The 18,172-nt window shown below is 34.2% G+C and overlaps 3 protein-coding genes across 3 annotated transcripts; 1 reads left to right on the top strand and 2 right to left on the bottom strand.

Moving 5' to 3' along the window:
• The first annotated feature begins 868 nt into the window (after window positions 1–868).
• LOC145574866 (protochlorophyllide reductase-like) lies at window positions 869–2,995 on the top strand. The gene is made up of 5 exons (XM_081632734.1): window positions 869–1,025; window positions 1,312–1,410; window positions 1,514–2,051; window positions 2,175–2,533; window positions 2,628–2,995. Exons 1-5 carry the CDS (start codon window positions 975–977, stop codon window positions 2,781–2,783), a joined length of 1,203 nt encoding a protein of 400 aa, XP_081488860.1. The 5' UTR covers window positions 869–974; the 3' UTR covers window positions 2,784–2,995.
• A 180-nt stretch (window positions 2,996–3,175) lies between these two features.
• LOC145576784 (lanC-like protein GCR2) lies at window positions 3,176–7,003 on the bottom strand. The gene is made up of 6 exons (XM_081634488.1): window positions 6,548–7,003; window positions 6,214–6,392; window positions 4,676–4,787; window positions 4,471–4,587; window positions 4,048–4,359; window positions 3,176–3,778 (listed from the first exon to the last, which is right to left on the bottom strand). Exons 1-6 carry the CDS (start codon window positions 6,713–6,715, stop codon window positions 3,440–3,442), a joined length of 1,227 nt encoding a protein of 408 aa, XP_081490614.1. The 5' UTR covers window positions 6,716–7,003; the 3' UTR covers window positions 3,176–3,439.
• Window positions 7,004–7,490: 487 nt separating this feature from the next.
• LOC145574864 (stem-specific protein TSJT1-like) lies at window positions 7,491–13,694 on the bottom strand. The gene is made up of 4 exons (XM_081632733.1): window positions 13,211–13,694; window positions 12,624–12,864; window positions 11,765–11,885; window positions 7,491–8,013 (listed from the first exon to the last, which is right to left on the bottom strand). The coding sequence occupies exons 1-4, from the start codon at window positions 13,423–13,425 to the stop codon at window positions 7,808–7,810; spliced, it is 783 nt and encodes a 260-aa protein (XP_081488859.1). The 5' UTR covers window positions 13,426–13,694; the 3' UTR covers window positions 7,491–7,807.
• Between the last annotated feature and the right edge of the window lie 4,478 nt (window positions 13,695–18,172).

Below are 18,172 nucleotides of genomic sequence, written 5' to 3'. Positions count from 1 at the left end.
TACTTGTATTTCAAGTGTAGTATACAATTTTAAATACATATCTAATTCATTATACGCATACAATTGCTACTTGCTAGGTTTAGTTCACCTTATTGTTTTATTTGAGATTTTTTAACATCTCTAATTTTTTATTCAAAAAAAATTACAGTGTAAATTACTTATTTGAAAACAATACAAATGTATTAAGTCATCATTTGATATATGTGTTTGTCCTTAATGAAACAACATACTTCCTCTGTTATTTTTAATTTAAGTTGACACTTTTCTATTATCACGCTTGCCAAAATATTTTTTTAACGATTAATATCTCTCATTATAAACATTGTAAATAAAAAAAAAGTGGATATTACTAAAAATATACATCGGGACGATTCAAACAAGATCTCACATGACTATGTTTTATCGTATCTATAAATCAATAAAGCAAATCAAAGTGTAATATGTGAATAGTATAAAAATTAAACGGTGTCAACTAAACATACTCTTATATTGCAACTCCCAAATTAAAATTAGCAATTACTTTGCCTACATCTTCACATATTTCATATATGCTCTACACTTCGTCAATACATTCCCATCATATATTATCTCATTCATTATATCCTGTAAATTATATGACCAGCCCATACTAGCTAGGAGTGGTTCATCTAAAACTTTGTGCCTCAACTTCAAGTGGATTTTCCTTTTTTTTTTTTTCAACTAAAAATTCTAGAAAGATCTAAAAGAAATCTAAAACTAAAATTTTGATTGGCCAATGAGTAATGAAGTGGCAGATAAATTCCACCAAAATTATCCTATCCACACATATCCTCAACACCCCATAACTTTTTTCTTATTTGTCCAAACAACTCCTTATAAATAGTTGGCCCCTCCATAATATCTATCTTAAATATCAACACTTTAACATTACATTTCACTCAAAACAGTAAAAACATCAAGTTTTAAGTTTTTAGGTTCATATAATATACCAAAAAATGGCTCTCCAAGCTTCTTTGCTTCCTTCTGCCTTGTCCATCCCTAAAGAGGTAGATTTTCATTATGCATTGCTACAATGTCACTAGACATGATAGAATTTTCGATTGGGTCGGTTATTAAAACTTACGAGTACGTGTTCAAGTGCACGTTATACATGTTTTTTGTCACTTTAAATGAGTCCTAGTACCTTAACATGTTACAGCCATACACTACACCTTTAGACCGTCTTTTACCTATGGCATATTGATTGTTTTGAGTAGTTGTAAATACGCAAATATTAATATTTTTGTGCTTTGATTACTCCATACTTAGATTATTATTTTAATGTATATGTAGGGAAAATCTACTGCATCATTCAAGGACTCTAGCTTATTTGGGGTATCTCTGTCAGACTATGTCAAAGCTGACTTCAGTTCATCAGCTTTGAGATGCAAGGTAAAATAATAGACTGAAATTTTCAGTATTGTAACTGATTCATCATTTGAACATAAAATTGCAGAATTTGGAACATTTTAATGAAATCTTCTCTTAATGGCAGAGAGAATGCAATGCAACAAGGGCAGCAGGGCCAATCAGAGCACAAACCTCGGCAGTGGCGACACCAGGAGTAACTAGATCATCATCAGAGCAAAAGAAAACTCTAAGAAAGGGTAGTGTTATTGTCACCGGTGCATCCTCCGGTCTAGGACTTGCAACTGCGAAAGCATTGGCCGAGACAGGAAAATGGCATGTAATCATGGCGTGTAGGGATTTCCTTAAGGCCGAAAGGGCGGCTAAAGCTGCTGGAATGTCAAAGGAGAATTATAGTATAATGCATCTTGATCTTTCTTCTCTTGACAGTGTTAGGCAGTTTGTGAATAACTTTAGGCAATCAGGAAGTCCGCTTGATGTGTTGGTTTGTAATGCCGCTATTTACCAGCCTACTGCCAGGGATCCTTCCTTTACTGCCGAAGGCTTTGAGCTCAGTGTTGGGACTAACCATCTTGGCCATTTCTTGCTCTCGAGGTTGTTGCTTGAGGACTTGAACAAGTCGGATTATCCTTCTAGGAGGCTCATTATCGTCGGATCTATTACAGGTAACTAGAAAAATTATTGACAGATCTAATGTGATAAGTTGTTTATGAATTGGACTCATCTTCAGAAATATTGCGATAAAGGGTCAGTCTGTGATGCTTTCCTGTAATCTGTATTTGATTTAGGTAACACAAACACATTGGCCGGGAATGTGCCTCCAAAGGCCAACCTAGGAGACATGAGGGGGCTCGCCGGTGGATTGAATGGCCTAAACAGCTCTGCTATGATAGATGGTGGAGATTTTGATGGTGCTAAGGCATACAAAGACAGTAAAGTCTGCAACATGCTCACCATGCAGGAATTTCACCGTCGCTACCATGAGGACACAGGAATCACCTTTGCTTCACTATACCCTGGCTGCATAGCCACTACTGGCTTGTTCAGGGAACATATCCCCTTGTTTAGGGCTCTTTTCCCTCCATTCCAAAAGTACGTCACCAAGGGATATGTCTCTGAAGATGAAGCAGGGAAAAGACTTGCTCAGGTAAGATCATCATACCATCAGAAACTAGCATAATGTAATCACAGGAAACTTATTAAAAAGCTAACAATTTTTTGTGTTGGGGTTTGTGATTCAGGTTGTGAGTGACCCGAGTTTGACAAAATCCGGTGTATACTGGAGCTGGAACAAGGCTTCGGCTTCATTTGAGAACCAGATGTCACAAGAAGCCAGTGATCCTCAGAAGGCCAAGAAAGTCTGGGAGATCAGTGAAAAGCTAGTTGGTTTGGCATAGAAACTTAAGCAGATGTCACAATGCCTAGCTCCTCTGCTACCTCTGTGCGATTGGGAAGAGATTGTAGCATCAAAAATTCCGAGGTTTGGTGTCAATGGGATAATGAGCAGCTTGTAAGAAATTTTTTGGCTTTGTAAGTAGTTCAGTTGATTGTGATTCGTAATAAAAATCTACTGATCCCCTTTGGCAAATAGTGAATTTAACTATTAAAATTCTCAGGTTAAATAATTGTAAATCAATTATAACACCTCCTCTGTCCGGATTTGATTGTAACGTTAGTAGAGGCAAAGCGCGTACATATAAGATGAACATTGAAAAGTCGAAAATTATCTTTAAAGGGAAAAACTAACGGAAGCATATAATGAATTGGAACTCGAGATTAGATATAAACATCATATTAACTTTATGAATACTTAAAGAAAGTGAAGGACCAATTTACATCCACCGTTATTAGATAAATTCGAGTTAAGTGGTTAAGCCAGGCTACATACCATGATAGTTTTTAACTTTTTATATGTTTACCTATGCCGTGGTGTCATACAAAATCTGCACTAGTAAACCTTAAGTTTTCCCTCTTCCTTGCAAACCTTTCTGTAGTCGAGTATATTTTCTACAAAAGTACAGCACATGTACATACCCTTTTCTTGAAAAAGAAGCTACAGCTCATAGGCAGGGAACCTTGCATCACTTGGTCCATTCATATCCAAAAACAGATAGGCCATTCCCCCAAGCCCTTCAAACAATGAATAAGGGCGGTCACCTCCATGCATAAACCCCTCGGCAATGAGCCTTTCAGCTTTATCTTGCAGAAAACATGCAAATGCTTTAGCTCTGTACAAATACTCAGCATTTCCAGTTAAATGGTAGAGTGCAAGGAACACATAGGTGTTCCCGCTGATACCATGGCAAATTCCAACTCTTTTCAGTAGACCTCGATTCCAGACTACTTCTGCTGCATCTACAGCAGCCTGCAGCAGATCCTTATCTCCAAAAACCTGAGAATTTTAAAAGAAGAGTCTTAGTATAGACGACATAAACCAACAAGCAAAAAAGGAAATGCTAAAAACAGAGACAAGTGATCCAGTTTCCCTGCATCCAGGCATCCTTCTAGTAGATGTAGAAAAAGAGTCCTAACAAATAAAGAACTTTCTCATAATTCTAGATAAACATCCAAGATTGTCAAAGCATTGTTATGAAAGAAGGAAGGATTGACATGATGATAGCCAATTAAAAGTTATTCACAGCACCTGAAAATTGAATTTACCTGAGATGCTTTTGCTAGGGTAAGGGCTAACCCAGGAGCACCATGGCACCAATGAACCAGACGATCTGATTCACTTCCTTCACTTGAAGGATAGTTTCCACTGGGGAAACGATCCCTAATCATATAGCGTAGCACAGATTTAACATCTTCTTGCTCATCTGGTGTCAGTGGCATATCCATCAACACGTGCATGATTCCAGCCAAGCCATGGGCAGCACCCCAATACTTTTTTCCATGCCACTCATACATTAATGGACATCTCCCCTTGCCTAGTTTTCTGCCTGCTTTCATGATGTCTGTGACAATTTCCCTCTAGAAAATTTCCATCCATTTTATTTATCACAATCTAAATAAAATAAGGATTATCTACAAAGAATGAGAAAGCTCTGTGAAAAAAGGAGAAAAAAGGTCAATAGAATGTACCATGGTGGAATCAGATATGGTGCCTTCTCCAATATGCTTGTTTAGGAATGAGCACGACCACAGAAAACCAGCTCTTCCATAAAGCAACTCATATGGAAGGTCAGTAGGAAGCTTTATCTGCTCAGACAAAAAACATAGTCCATAAGTCGAAATCCAAATCCCTAACTTCTTCAGAATGTGTACACTTTGTCACCTAAAAAGGTACCTGTTTAAACTCTGTCAGGTAGTGATCCAATAATTGCTCATCACCAGCTTGTTTTGCAACAACAGCACCAAGAGCACAGACGCCAGACCGTCCACATATAAAAGTTACATTTCTGAGATCAGATTGTCATAAAAAAGCCAAAGTTAATGTATATACTGCTTGCTCTAATGCATAAAGCTCCAACCTTAATGAGTTCACAGTCACATACATAGTAACATTAGTTTGCACTTTCCTTTAAAGCATTCCAAGAGGCTTCGTATATACACAATACATATAGTGAATGCACCTTATTTGAAAACACAAATGTCACAAATCTCCACCAAGGAGAGCAGAATTTGAAACAACTAAGCAATTCGCAAAGATAACAGATCATACATTTGTTATGTTTCCTTTAATCTAAATTTCCTACTTTAAGGACCTTTTATACATCTCACAATTTATTAACTTTGAGTCAGACAAGTTTAGGAAAAGGCTATTAAAATTAAGGAAAGGACTAATAAGTTCAATAGATTAGTTTAATTTAGGGGTTTCCAAGCGATATAACATTCCCAAACAGCTCTCACGAGAGTTGAGTAATGTTTATTCTTGTAATATCATAAAACCAATCAACTTCTCCTTGTTTTGACTACACTCTACAGACTGCACAAAATATTTTAATCCACAGCTACGAACAAAAAAACCACAATAGAGAACACAATGCTACAAGTACCATACAAACAAAAAGCTATAGCTATCACCAATATGAACTGGCAGCTATTTCAAATTACACATGCTTTTGGCTGATATCAAAATACTAAAATGTCCACAACCATATTTAAACGTGGAGTATTCGACACGAGTACTTAGGACTTGGGATACAGATGAATCCATGTCAAACAGGTTAATTACAAAGTCAAACTTATCATTGACTCACTCCACACATGAAAATGACATAGCAATCCTCCTTAATAGAAAGAGTTTAAGACCTTGTATGGCCCATTTTCTCATTACATCCCCTCTTAAATCAGAGGCAATAATTTAAACCAAGATAATGACCATTTTCTGAAAAACATAGTTTCATCAACATGACAAATTAAGGGGGCGTTTGGTGTAGTAGTTTTAGATGTAGGAAACGGATTCAATTAAGTGTTTCCATTTCTAGTTATTTGGTATTATGAGTTAAAAGTAACAAATACCAAGTAACAAATACCGTTTTCGGAGGGTAACAAAATTCCCCAATTTGTTACCTTTGACAAACTAGTGGAATCAAAATACGTTTCTTTACCCAATCACAATCTCCTCAAATTGTTTCCATTCCACTGGGATACCAAACATATAGTAAAGGTAACGTATATCATTACCCTTTCCCTTACTTATTTGAATCCTTTCCGTTTCATTTACATTTATACCAAACACCCCCTAAAACTAATTCTTTTTGCATATTTGATCATCGAAATTTTTAAAAGTTCAAATTTTTAATGAACAATTGAATAAAAAATATTTGTTTGAACAGCAAATTAAACAAAAAATAGAACAAAGTAAGGAACAAAAAAGATTACTTGGAACCACGAGAAGCAGAATCACAAGCCTTTATAATGTCAGAAGACAGAGCAAGATCACCCTTATTATTTGTCACTTGATAAGCTTTAAATAGCAGCAAAGCAGTCCCTAAAGCTCCAGTGTAAAGCGAATAATCTTGCGCGCGTTTTCCATGCTTCACCCATGTTTCTCTCACCACCTAAACAAACGTTCAAAACACAAATTTGGTTCAGGCAAATCATCAAACACTTGGTGTGCACCAGAAAATCAGAGAAATTAACCATACCCAGATATCAAAAACACAAATTCAGCTCAAAAAAAACAAAAACCCAGAAAAGAAAGATAGAAAAGTACATTGTTTGTAAGATCAAGCGCTGTTTTCTTTAGAATTTCGCAGAGTGATTTGTAAGGATGATGAAGAAGCTTAGTGAGAGAATCCCCTGTTTCAGATATTGAAGAAGCCATAGCCGAAGTTTCAGGGATATACAAGGGCATTTCATTGAGGAAGAAACGGTCCGCCATTGTTGCAGCTCTCTTAAGCTTTCTCTCTCCTCTAAATTTTGCTGTATCTTGGGTTTTCTAATATGGCGATTTACAGAATGATGAAGAGAGGGTTAATCAGGAAGAAGAAGGGAATAAAAAGAAAAAAGAAAAGAGAAAGAAAAAGAAAGAATGTTCTTTGAAAATTCGAGAGAAATGGAAGGACAGGTGGTTCACCGTCAAAATTTGGTTTTGCAATTGTGAAATGCTTTACTACTGTTTGGGATTCGCGCGTAATTGTGATGGCATACAACGGTGGAAATTGGAATAAGACATTAAACGTTGTTGCTCGACTTACTCCTAAACAGAGAATAATCAATTGGTAATTGCACGAAGGCGATTTTGTTGTACGTGTCGACACGACAAACGAGTATCATGCTAACTGTTCCTGAGGAGGACATAAAGTTTGAATTATCATGCTCGTTAGGAGTATAATATAGTGTATATATATATATATATATATGTCGATTTTAAGGCTTAATGCTCGTTAGAAGGACATAAAGTTTGTCATGCTCGTTAGGAGTATATATATGTCGATTTTAACTGAATGGTACAAAACAAATTCCATGTTCATATGATGAGGCTTTCATATTCATATCAGGCTATCTCAAGATTTAGGTTAAGTGGGGTTATTTCGTTTAGTTTAATTCGAATTGAGTTATGTTCAATTTTGCAATCAAGTGTTGGGTTAGTCCATACATGTCAAGCTATGAGTGTTGATTAATGATGACATTGTTACACAAAAAGAAAAAAGGCATTAAAGTTAACATATACTTTGATATCTTGGTGTGATCGTTTCATGGTTGTAGCTTATAAGTTACAACTTCGTTCTGTAGAACTAGCATACTAAACAGCTCAAGAGACAACCAACTTCAGTCATTGATCCGTATGCTATTACATATATAGTAGAAAACAGGAATTGAAGAAAAGAAGGCAGACGTATTTATATGTACAACTTATGGCTCGATCCACATCTCATAATGCTTTTATGTCAAAGTCTTTAAAAGTACATAAGACAACATCAAGGATCGATTATTGTTCAGCAGTCTAGAGTATTGCAGGGGATGTTTTGCATCAAACAGCTTCATTCATGTGAGCATCCCACTGAGACCAATTAGTGGCGCTGCCACTACGAGGCATGCTATTGATGCGATTAAACTTATCAACGTTGAAATTTGCTCCGCATATCACCCCTTGGCTGTCCACCCTTGGCATTGCCTTCACTTTGTTCATCGGATGCTCAAAGCTCATCAATCCCCCTTCACTGTGGAACATAAATCCTGCCCAATTCCAACCAAAAACAAGAAATTTACGTCACTTTATGCAATAGTTAAGCCTTTTGATCTCAATGGAACTACGGCCTAGAATAATCAACTAACTAGGCTAATGATGATCCTCATGAAAAGAGTGGCTCAATGGTATGTACTAAATTTTCTATGTAATTTACAAATTCTAGCTAGTCTATTAATGATATACGATAAGAATCATACCACCTTTTAGAAAGCGTAAGGGAGGGTGAAAATACAACTCACGATATTTGGAAATAAACTCGACAAGGAGCTCTGAAGTGGAAGTGAAATTATGTACATATTAGATTAAACAAACAAGGATTACACTGATCAACTTATGAAGTGTATTTCTGGTTCTAAAATGAAAGCTCAGCTTCTAAACAAGTAAATATTTAGTGATAGTGACTATGCAGTACACAAGCCAAGAAATGTGGAGAAGCTTCTTGTTCCAGAAATAAGGACCATAACATTGCACAACGAATCTCTCATTCACATTGCCAAATTAAAATGCCAAGGTATCTTATTCTGAATATATGAATCCAAAATAATTAAAGGTACAATAAAATGCAAGATATCTAGCATATTTGACATAAGATGGATGACAATTATTCTAGCGTATGCTCATGATAAGGAATTAATTAAACTCGATCATAACAAGAGAATTCCAAAGGTATAATGGGCTAAAGAATTTGGGCCATAATCCAACAATCACTTATTTCTAGACATTAGTCCGGAGGCTTCAATATGATAGGGTCCTAGGAAGTACTAACACAACCTTCTTGATAGAGCTCCTTGCATCACATTCTAATGCTAAAAGGCATCACCACCATTTATGGATTGCATTCACTTGGGAAATTTGGTCAACTACAACACTATTGATGATTCCTTTCTTAAAGTCACTTATCCATAGTTTCATATTAATGATGAAAAATTAGCTTCTAGGGCTGGAAATAGCATTTGCGTTGGTTGGTTCTCATAATTAAAGGGTTAAAGATTGTGACAACTTATCATTAGTGGAGATGCCATTTCCTATGGACTATGGTTCATGATGACTCTTCCTTAGTCACAATCAAGAAATCATATGCTTACAAAGCCGCTTCCTACCAATAAGTTTGGTTATCGTTTGAACTTACTGGAAGTTCAACATTGTAAGGCTCTCCTGGGATTATACAACCTTGCCTCTAAAATTTATCTTTATGATTGTTAAATTGTGGCCCAAGTTCTTTATAGCCCAAGTTCTTTATAGCCCACTATACTTATAGACTTCTCTGGTTACATTCGGTACTTATACCAAAACTCGTGACTCATGAGCATACAACTATAAAACCATGATGTCATACATCTCAAATTAATAGGCACGATAGATATACTAGCATTTCGCCTTTACGGTGTGTTTGGATTGAATAAAATGGAGGGAAAAGAAGGGGAGGGAAATGGAGAGATAGGGTATCTTTCATTTGGATAATAAATGAGGAAGGAAGGGAATTGAAGGCGAGAGAAATGAAAGGATTAAACTGTAAGAAATTGATCCCTCCAACAATGGAGAGATTTGAAAAGAAAACTCACCATTCTTCTCTCCCCTTCCTTTCCCTCCCCTCCTCTTCTCCTTCCTCCCCCTCTTTTCCTTCCCCTTTCTTTATCCAAACACACCATTAGTGATCTTTAATGATGCTAAAGAAATTATGGTGGCATCGTGAAACAAAGCTTTGTTGTGCTACGGGGCCTATTACTGTCATCCTTTCTAACAATAAGATTCTCCACATTTCTTAGCATATACAAAGTACTTCATATAATATTGATGTACCATACGAAAACAAGATCTATGCCGTAACCTTAACTCTGCACACTTTTACTTCGACTTTTACCTTAGTGCTCCTTAATGAACTTATTTCACATCATTGTAAGAGTCTCTTTCTCTTTCTATGTCCCTTTATTAAGGGTCTATTCTAATTTGTTGAACTGAATTATTTATAAAAGAAGAAAATTAAAACTGAAGTGAACTGATATTAAACCGAAGAGAATAGATCCTAAGTCAAATGATCACTAGTCAATGCTTAAAAGTAGAAAAGAGAGGTAAAGAAATCTCCCTATACCCTAACAAATTTAGTTAGTAGGGCTTGAAATCATAACCTAAGAGTCGTTTGGTATGATGGGCAAGTATATAATTGGACCGTCTGTAGACTCTGTACACATAATTAAATAAGATACCCTTATCTAGCACTGTCAAAACGGTTTGACAGTTCGGTTTCGGTTCGGTTTGAAATCGGTTCGGTATTCAATCGGGTCGGTGTGGAATCGGTTTAATTCTCTCACGGGTCGGTTTTGGTTCGGTTTAAAAGTTATCAGTTCGATTCGGTTTCGGTTTATTCTTAAGCGGTTTTAATTCGGTTCGGGTTGTAAACAGTCCGGGTAGTAAACGGTTCGGTGCAGACGGGTTGCGGTTTGTTAACGGTGTGGTGTAAACGGTTTTTATCCCGATTCAAACAGTTTCGGGTTGGAAACGGTTTCGGGTTAGAAACAGTTCGGTTCTTTTTTGGTTCAGTTTATAACTGGTTCGGTTCTTTTTCGGTTCAGTTTTTAACTGGTTCGGTTCTTTTTCGGTTCAGTTTATAACTGGTTCGGTTCTTCGATGGTTTAACCACTTTAACGTTATTCATATCGGTTCCATTTCAAGTTTACTAAATTACGGTTCGGGTCGGTTTTCGGTTTCAAAAAATAAATTGTTTATCGAGTTGTTTGGATTCGGGCAGTTAAATGGTTTTGGTTTGAAATTTGATAGTACTTGCTAACCTTTTGCGTTCACAAGTTTTATATAAAGTCGCGAATCATTTCATATTTAATATTTAGGCATCATATTATAAACAAATTCTCATTGATTTTATAAATACATATTATGTTCTGTTTCAAGTTTAGTCATACTGATCTTACTAGTTTATTACGAAGTAGATTATAAGAGTTAGTGTATTAATGTATTATTGTGTTTACAATTAGGTTATTATATGCTTCTTATTTAATAATTTATTTACATGACTAGAGGCAGTAGTGTTGCTAATAGTTTGAGGCAGGGCCTGAGCCTGCTTGTTTTGCTCTTGTTTGTGAACACTGATTATCCTTAATGAATTATTTGCCTTGCTATTTTAAAAAAAATATTCTAAGATTTCTAATATTTAATCCATTTAATTATATTCCCGTCAAAAAAAAAATCCATTTAATTATATAAAAAAGTTTGTAAACGGTTCGATTTAGAAGCGGTTTGGTTCATAAACGGTTCGGTTTATAACCAGTTCGGTTTACAAACAGTTCGGTTTGGAACCGGTTTCGGGTTAGATACGGTTCGGTTCTTTTTCGGTTCGGTTTTCTTTCAGTTCGGTTTATATTTGGTTCGGTTTGTTAACGGGTTCGGTTCTTATACGGTTTAACATTATTAGGGTCGATTCGGTTTCGGGTTTACTAAAATACGGTTCGGGTCGGTTTTTGGTTTCAAAAAAATCGGTTTTTAATCGGTTCGGTTCTCATTTGGGTCGGTCGGTTTCGGGCAGTTAAACGGTTTCGGTTTGAAATTTGACAGCACTACCCTTATCCCAAAGTAGAAAATAAAAGGGAAAAAAATAAAAAGAAGAGGATAACGTTTAGCTAAAAACGGTGGAAAAAGGCATGGTATTCATAAAAATGAACACGTGTAAACATATTTCAGAAGAAGAGTCAAATTCAGTTAGAAATGAGAAGATATGGAATCTCTCACCTGTTGGAAATGGAGCAAAAGATTTAGCACAGCCAGCCTTAATAACCTCCAAATCGTCCGAAATTACCACTGAACCATCCAGAGCAATTCCCCAATATAGCTTCTCCCCTCCATCCGAACCCTTAACATAAAACAAAGATAATATGAGATATCAATTTGATCTTTGGTCTATTAAAGATCTTTGGTTCATGCAGTCGATCCAATCTCAAACTTTTATCTAGGCTTTGATATAATATTTTGAGTAGCCCCTAATCTTAGAATTTGATAATTACACATATACTCAGTATACTGAAATGATGAAATTAAATATAATGGTTGATAAAATTGTTATCCATTTAAATTTGTGACTAGTTTTTCTCGATGCATGTCATGTAGCACAACTTAAATGAAAGTAATGGTGATGGAAGCTATGATTGGAAAAGTATATTTATTATATTTTTGCAATAAATCAAAGATTTTAGCTATTAAATCAAACTATATGAGGGTTTTGATACTTAGATCGTTAGTGTAAGAACAATGAGACAAATAATTCTAAATTCTAAATAGAAGGGACTGTCAAAATCAAGATTATGGTTATTACAAATTCTAAACATCATATAGAATCCTAAGATACCACTTTTCTCCATACCCAAAAAAAGAGTAACACCTTATATTATCATATTGTAACTTTTTGCAAGTGGTCAAGAAAATAGAAAACATTAAACATAAGTAAATGATTAATTACATACATAAAGTAACTACAAATTATAATAAATGGTTAATGAAATGAGGTAATTAATATAATCATGCATAATAATAGATCTAAAAATAAAATTACCAAAAAAAGCAACCTTCTACTAATAAGAGCAAGTAAAATTACCAGGGCAGTGAAGACAGTTCCAGTGGTACTATCATAAACAACAAACCCAAATCTGCCTTCAAGATCCTTAATTACTTGATCAGCTGGGTAGGGCCCACGATCCCTAAGTGTTCTATATGCCTCAATCACTAACATAGCCTCATTTGTACTCTTTGATAATCCATATTGTTTTATCAACCCACACAAATTGTCCAAACTCCCCTTAAACAAGCAATATATATCATCATTTCCACTAAATAACCTACACAACCCAAACAAAGTCATTATTTGTTACGCAATTTATCTCGTTGATATGCATATCACTCGTACATACCATACAATTTCTTCATTAAGGGTATTTTAGTTATATCAAATAAAAAGTTTGTACGAGTGATATGCATAGCATAAATAGGCCCTATGAGAGTGAGGGATAGCTCAAGTGGTTAGAGCTTCCCTCCCGGTTATAGAGATTCTGGGATTGATTCTCAGTTCTCACCACCTGTCTTTGTGGCTCTCTAAACATCAAAAAAAAAAAAAAAGCCCTATGTATTGAATTGTCGATCAAGGAGTATAAACTTGGATTTTCCAGTACAACGACGAATACTTACAGTTGATGAAGTGGATTAGCGGGGAAAGGACGAACGTAGGCAAGAACAGCAGCTTGACCAAAGCTCATGGAGAAGGTGTTTTGAGGATCATGGGTAGAAATGAAATCAGAAAGGGTTGCTTCTGGTAGTTTGGGTTTTTTTGGACCTCTATGTGAAGCTGGACTATTTAGTTCTTCTGGTGGATGAGAGAATGCCTTATGAAATATTGCCAACATGATTGTTATTTGTTGATCAACAAGATTTTTGTAACTTGGTTTTAATTTTTTTGGTATGGAAAGAAAAGAAGTGAAATAGATGTGTTTTAGTTTGAGTGAAGCATGGTTGTAATTTATAAGAAAAATCTTATTAGCCAGCGGTATTGAGTTTAGTGGTAAACTGGTAATATGATGGCCTGGTTTTTTGGTTTTAAGTTATGTACGGACTTTGATATCCAATCTGACACGAGTACGTGTTCAAGTGCATGACTTAATTCATGACTTTAGACCTATATGATATGTTAAGATATTATAATATTATTGATATTGAATGTACATGATCTAGCATATATATATATAGATAGATAGTATTTAAAATGAAATGAAGAGTTGCGAAGAAAGTAGTAATTATTATTGTGGGCAAACAATTTTAGGGGTGGTCCATGAAGATAAGGTTTGTTGGACTATACAAAATTATCTATAATCTCTAAATGTATGCATGTCATTGTCTTTCCCATAGTTTTATTCTAGACGCTATCATTGTGATTTTGTGAAGGGTACATCTTTGTTCATCTTTTGGACTTTAATTTTCCTATCATTATCAATTGATTAAGGGCTAACATAAACGAAGACTTTCATGTTAGTAGATTAGACACATTCGGTTCAGATCTAGCTCATGTAATGTAATTTCGGATAAATTAAATTTTTGTTTGAAATATTGAATTACAATTAAAATTAGTCGATTACAATTTATGTCAGTAAATCAGTTTTGTCGGATTTAGTCAAATAAAGATAAAAGAATCTTTTGGGACTATATAAGCCGCCAAAGAGTTGGGAAATAAAATACTACAATACAAATATAAAAGAAATTACTTTGTGTTCAGTAGGTGGTTTAAGAAGTTAATCAGTGTACAAATTTACGTGTAGCTGAATTATAAAATTCGTGTCATCGTATCCGTTACATAGAAGAACTGTACACCCTTATCCATATTCGTGGCGGGTGGGTCGCACTTGTCACGTGATATACTCATATAATGATCTTTATATTCTTAACGTTAGTAATGGAAGAAGCATGGGTGTTATTATTCACACTTCCTCGTGTCAACATTTTGTGGATTCTACTAATAATAGAGAGGTTGTTGTTAACCGAAGATTGAGTCTAAGAGCATTCTCAATAATGAGCAAAAAAATGCTCATGAGCAAATTTTTAGGTGAAATTAAAATAAAAATGACTTACATTAATGAGTAAAAGCAAAAATGCACATGAGCAAAATGAAAATTGCTCATATGATGAGCATTTTTAAAGATGGATAGTAATCATTTAGGGTCCATAAGGCAAGTAAAAAAAAAAATTAAAAATAATATAGTAGAGAGAAATATAAGAGGATATTAGTAAAAGTAAAAGAGAAGATTTAGTAGAGAGAGAATGGTGAAGAAAATTTTTTTGATCATTGGTGGGGTAAAAATATAATCACAAAAATGCTCATGAGTTGGAAGAGAGAGAATGAGGAAATTAATTTTTGCTCATTGTTGATAGTGCTCTCTGTGTGTCAACTCGGTCTTTGGGTTGGGTTTGATGAGATCAAGTCAGATTGAGTTGTCAAGTATAAGGGCATGTTCCGATTTACTGAAAACAATTGAATTGAAGTTAACTGAATAGAGCTGAAATAAAATGTTTATGAACCAATTGGTTGTTGGTATAGTGGTGATTGGGGCTACACTTGGTAAAAATGACCCGTGTTTGATCCCCTGCAACAACAATTGGAAGGGGACTGGAACCTAACCACCCATAATTGATCCCCGAATCCGAATTAGCCGAAAGGGTGAACCAATTGTAACACCAAAAAAAAAAAAAAAAATTATTTATGAGAGAAGGAAATTAGAAATTGTACTCAACTGAGTAGAGCTTAACTAAACTTAACTGAAATAAACAGAATAGGCCCTAATTCATGTTTGTTTTGTATGTGGGTAATCAGCCATTATTTTTTTTTCGATTTGTGTGCCAAAAAATGTTTTACTCCCTCCGTCCCATAATATTTGGGACGTTGGGGTGGATATATAATTTAATAAAACTACAAGTGGGTCCATTTAAAACATTTGTTTATTATATATCGTATAAATGATTCTCTTTTATATTTTATATTGTAAGAAAACAAAAAAGGGGGAGGTGGGGTATTAGGAGAGAGAAAATATAGGATTTAATTGGAATTTGGGGTTTCTGGTCCCAAAGAGAGTATAGGAAAATATTTTTTTTATTAGTGGTCTCATTCCATATGTACTCGTGTCAATCGTATTTTAGGACGAACGAAAATGGTAATTGTGTTAAGTATTATGGGACAGGGGAAGTATTAAGATTTTAGGAGGTCATTTTGGTTTTTAAGGGTACAAATTAAGCTTAGAATTTACAAAAAAATAACATAAGTACCTCCTTTTGCTTGTCAAAAAATATATCGATGTGTGCGTAAATTGCTCCGATAAGGTTTTAGGGGTCATACAGTTCTTAAGGGTCCAAATTGAGCTGGATTTTTTTTAAGAAAACATAATGTCTCGTGTTGCGTGTCAAAAAATGTAAAAATTTGCAGCAAATTTTTTCGACACGTAATCAAAAAATATATATTTAATAGTTGGAGAGTGGGCTAAATGGCTAATAAAAACTATTAGTGGGTAGTCATTTTTTTTTGGTGTGTGTTTTTGGTAAAATTGTGGTAGATTAAAATAAAATTTTAAATACGTAGAAAAAATTAAAGTGGTTCTTCTTAGTGGTAGTAAAAGTCAATTTTTCCTTGATTAAACTACATTACTAAATTCCTGATAATTTTATACAATTTGTTATGAGAGTTTGATTTCATTTCGACCACACAAGAACTTAAGAGTCATACTTTAAGGCCCTATTTGGTTTAATATATAACCTTTTAATTAAATGGAAAATTAGCTTTCATGGAAAACATAATTTCAAGTAAAAGCAAATATGTAAATTAATTTTCCTCACTTGGTTGCATACAAGAAAAGTTATAAAAAAAAAATTAAAATAGGATTAGGAATTTGAGGGTGGAATTGAGGAAATTAAGAAAGAGAAAAGGAAAATGTGGCTTACCTTGTTTTATAAAGGATAATATTTTCCACCATTAATTAAAAAATGTAATTTTCTACCATTGGAAAAATCGTTTTTCACACCTTCATAAACTAGACAAAGAAAAATAGAAAACAAATTGAAAAAAATCATTTCTCATAAAATATTTTATATCAAATCAAATGGGACCTAAATAGAATTTATGCAAAATTTCTTAAATACCAGACATGAATTAAATAGACAATGGTTCCCTTAAATACAAAATATATTTCTCAATTTCTACAAATTTTAAGGTGCACCTTGCTAGAAATAGGTGCACCACATCTATACATTTGATCATTTAGTGAAAAATATGAACAATCCCAATTTATTTTTTTTATTTTTTTTTTTGTGACTAGAACAATCGCAAATTTCGAACATGTAGTACATTAAAAATGAATATTTAACAATAAAAAAATGAACAAACATTTATTTATAATAAACATATTTTAAATAATTTATTTTATCTTTATTCATATATACATTGTATGTAAACCTATTTGTATTTAAAATGAACATATTGTATAATTTTTTAAAATAAACATTGAAATTTTAAATGTAACCATTACATTTGGGGTGGCAAACAGATCAAGTCGGGTCGAGTTCATGTTCGGGTCAGATGTCCCCCAACCCGAACTTGATCCATTTAAGTTTTCAGGTTGAAAACTCCAACCTGAACCTGATATTTTCGGGTTCGGGTCAACCCGAAATTGACCTGTTTTGACTTGATTTTTTTGTTTGGATTTAAATTGGGTTGCTTTGACCTGAAATTGACCTAAATAATCTGGATTTTTTAAAAATAACCTGATATTTTTAAATTCAAACAAGTGTATCTTCAAATTCTCAAGCAAAACAACACTTTATCCTAACTAAAATAAAGAACATAGCCTAACAAGCCTAATTATATACTACCTCCGATATTTTTTTGTTGCAACTTTGGGGTATTATTTGAGAGGTATAAAATATTCCAAAGTTGCAACTAAAAAAATCGGAGGTAGTATTACAATCCAAAATAAGTCTTTAACGAATTACAAACCATAATTACAAACTTTAGTTAAAAAGAACAAGATCTAAAGAAACAACAAGATCTAATTCTACTACCACACCGTATTTTAAAATAAAAAAAAATTAAAAAAATTAAAATGTAATTATCTTGAACCAAGAAGATTAAAGCTTGGAGGTCTGGTGAATGGGAAGTTGACAATTATTCAAGCAGATTATTGAGAGTTGAAGAGAGAAAAAAAAAAATGTAAAGTGAAATAGTGTGAATGAGGTGGCTGAGAAGAAAAATAGGGTTTTAACTTTTAACATCTGACATTCATATGTGCAATTGGTCTTGGGCCAATATTAATAATTTTTTTTTATTTGGTCTGACCTTTTTAGTGTTCGAATTATCAGATTGGTTCCGACTTGATTTTGACCCAATAACATTTTCAGGTTATATGGGTCATTTTCAGGTTGGAATTTTCAACCTTAACCTAACTCATTTAATTTCAGGTCAGGTTCGTGTCGACCCATTTAAGATTTCGGGACGAAAATCTCAACCCTAACCCGCTATTTTCAGGTCGGGTTCGTGTCGGGTCAGCTTTTGCCACCCCTACATTACATTATTTAATAATAAATATCAATAAATATGAACATTATACTACTTGAATTTGA

This window comes from Chenopodium album, chromosome 13 (assembly GCF_948465745.1).
Source record: "Chenopodium album chromosome 13, dcCheAlbu1.1, whole genome shotgun sequence".
NCBI classification, from domain to species: Eukaryota; Viridiplantae; Streptophyta; class Magnoliopsida; order Caryophyllales; family Amaranthaceae; genus Chenopodium; species Chenopodium album.
Note: the sequence above shows the minus strand (reverse complement) of the source record. Positions and strands in the feature narration are given on the sequence as shown.

Bases quoted from the DNA above. Each gene is read 5' to 3' on its own strand.
- LOC145574866 (XM_081632734.1), top strand. From the start codon at position 975: ATGGCTCTCCAAGCTTCTTTGCTTCCTTCTGCCTTGTCCATCCCTAAA. The intron at 1,411-1,513 runs GTAAAATAATAG...TCTTAATGGCAG, and splicing joins CATCAGCTTTGAGATGCAAG to AGAGAATGCAATGCAACAAG. The intron at 2,052-2,174 runs GTAACTAGAAAA...TATTTGATTTAG, and splicing joins TATCGTCGGATCTATTACAG to GTAACACAAACACATTGGCC.
- LOC145576784 (XM_081634488.1), bottom strand. From the start codon at position 6,715: ATGGCGGACCGTTTCTTCCTCAATGAAATGCCCTTGTATATCCCTGAA. The intron at 4,788-6,213 runs GTAATCTTTTTT...ATCTGATCTCAG, and splicing joins TCTGCTTCTCGTGGTTCCAA to AAATGTAACTTTTATATGTG. The intron at 4,588-4,675 runs GTACCTTTTTAG...TTGTCTGAGCAG, and splicing joins ACCTGACAGAGTTTAAACAG to ATAAAGCTTCCTACTGACCT.
- LOC145574864 (XM_081632733.1), bottom strand. From the start codon at position 13,425: ATGTTGGCAATATTTCATAAGGCATTCTCTCATCCACCAGAAGAACTA. The intron at 12,865-13,210 runs GTAAGTATTCGT...TGGGTTGTGTAG, and splicing joins GCTAATCCACTTCATCAACT to GTTATTTAGTGGAAATGATG. The intron at 11,886-12,623 runs GTAATTTTACTT...TTTTATGTTAAG, and splicing joins GAACTGTCTTCACTGCCCTG to GGTTCGGATGGAGGGGAGAA.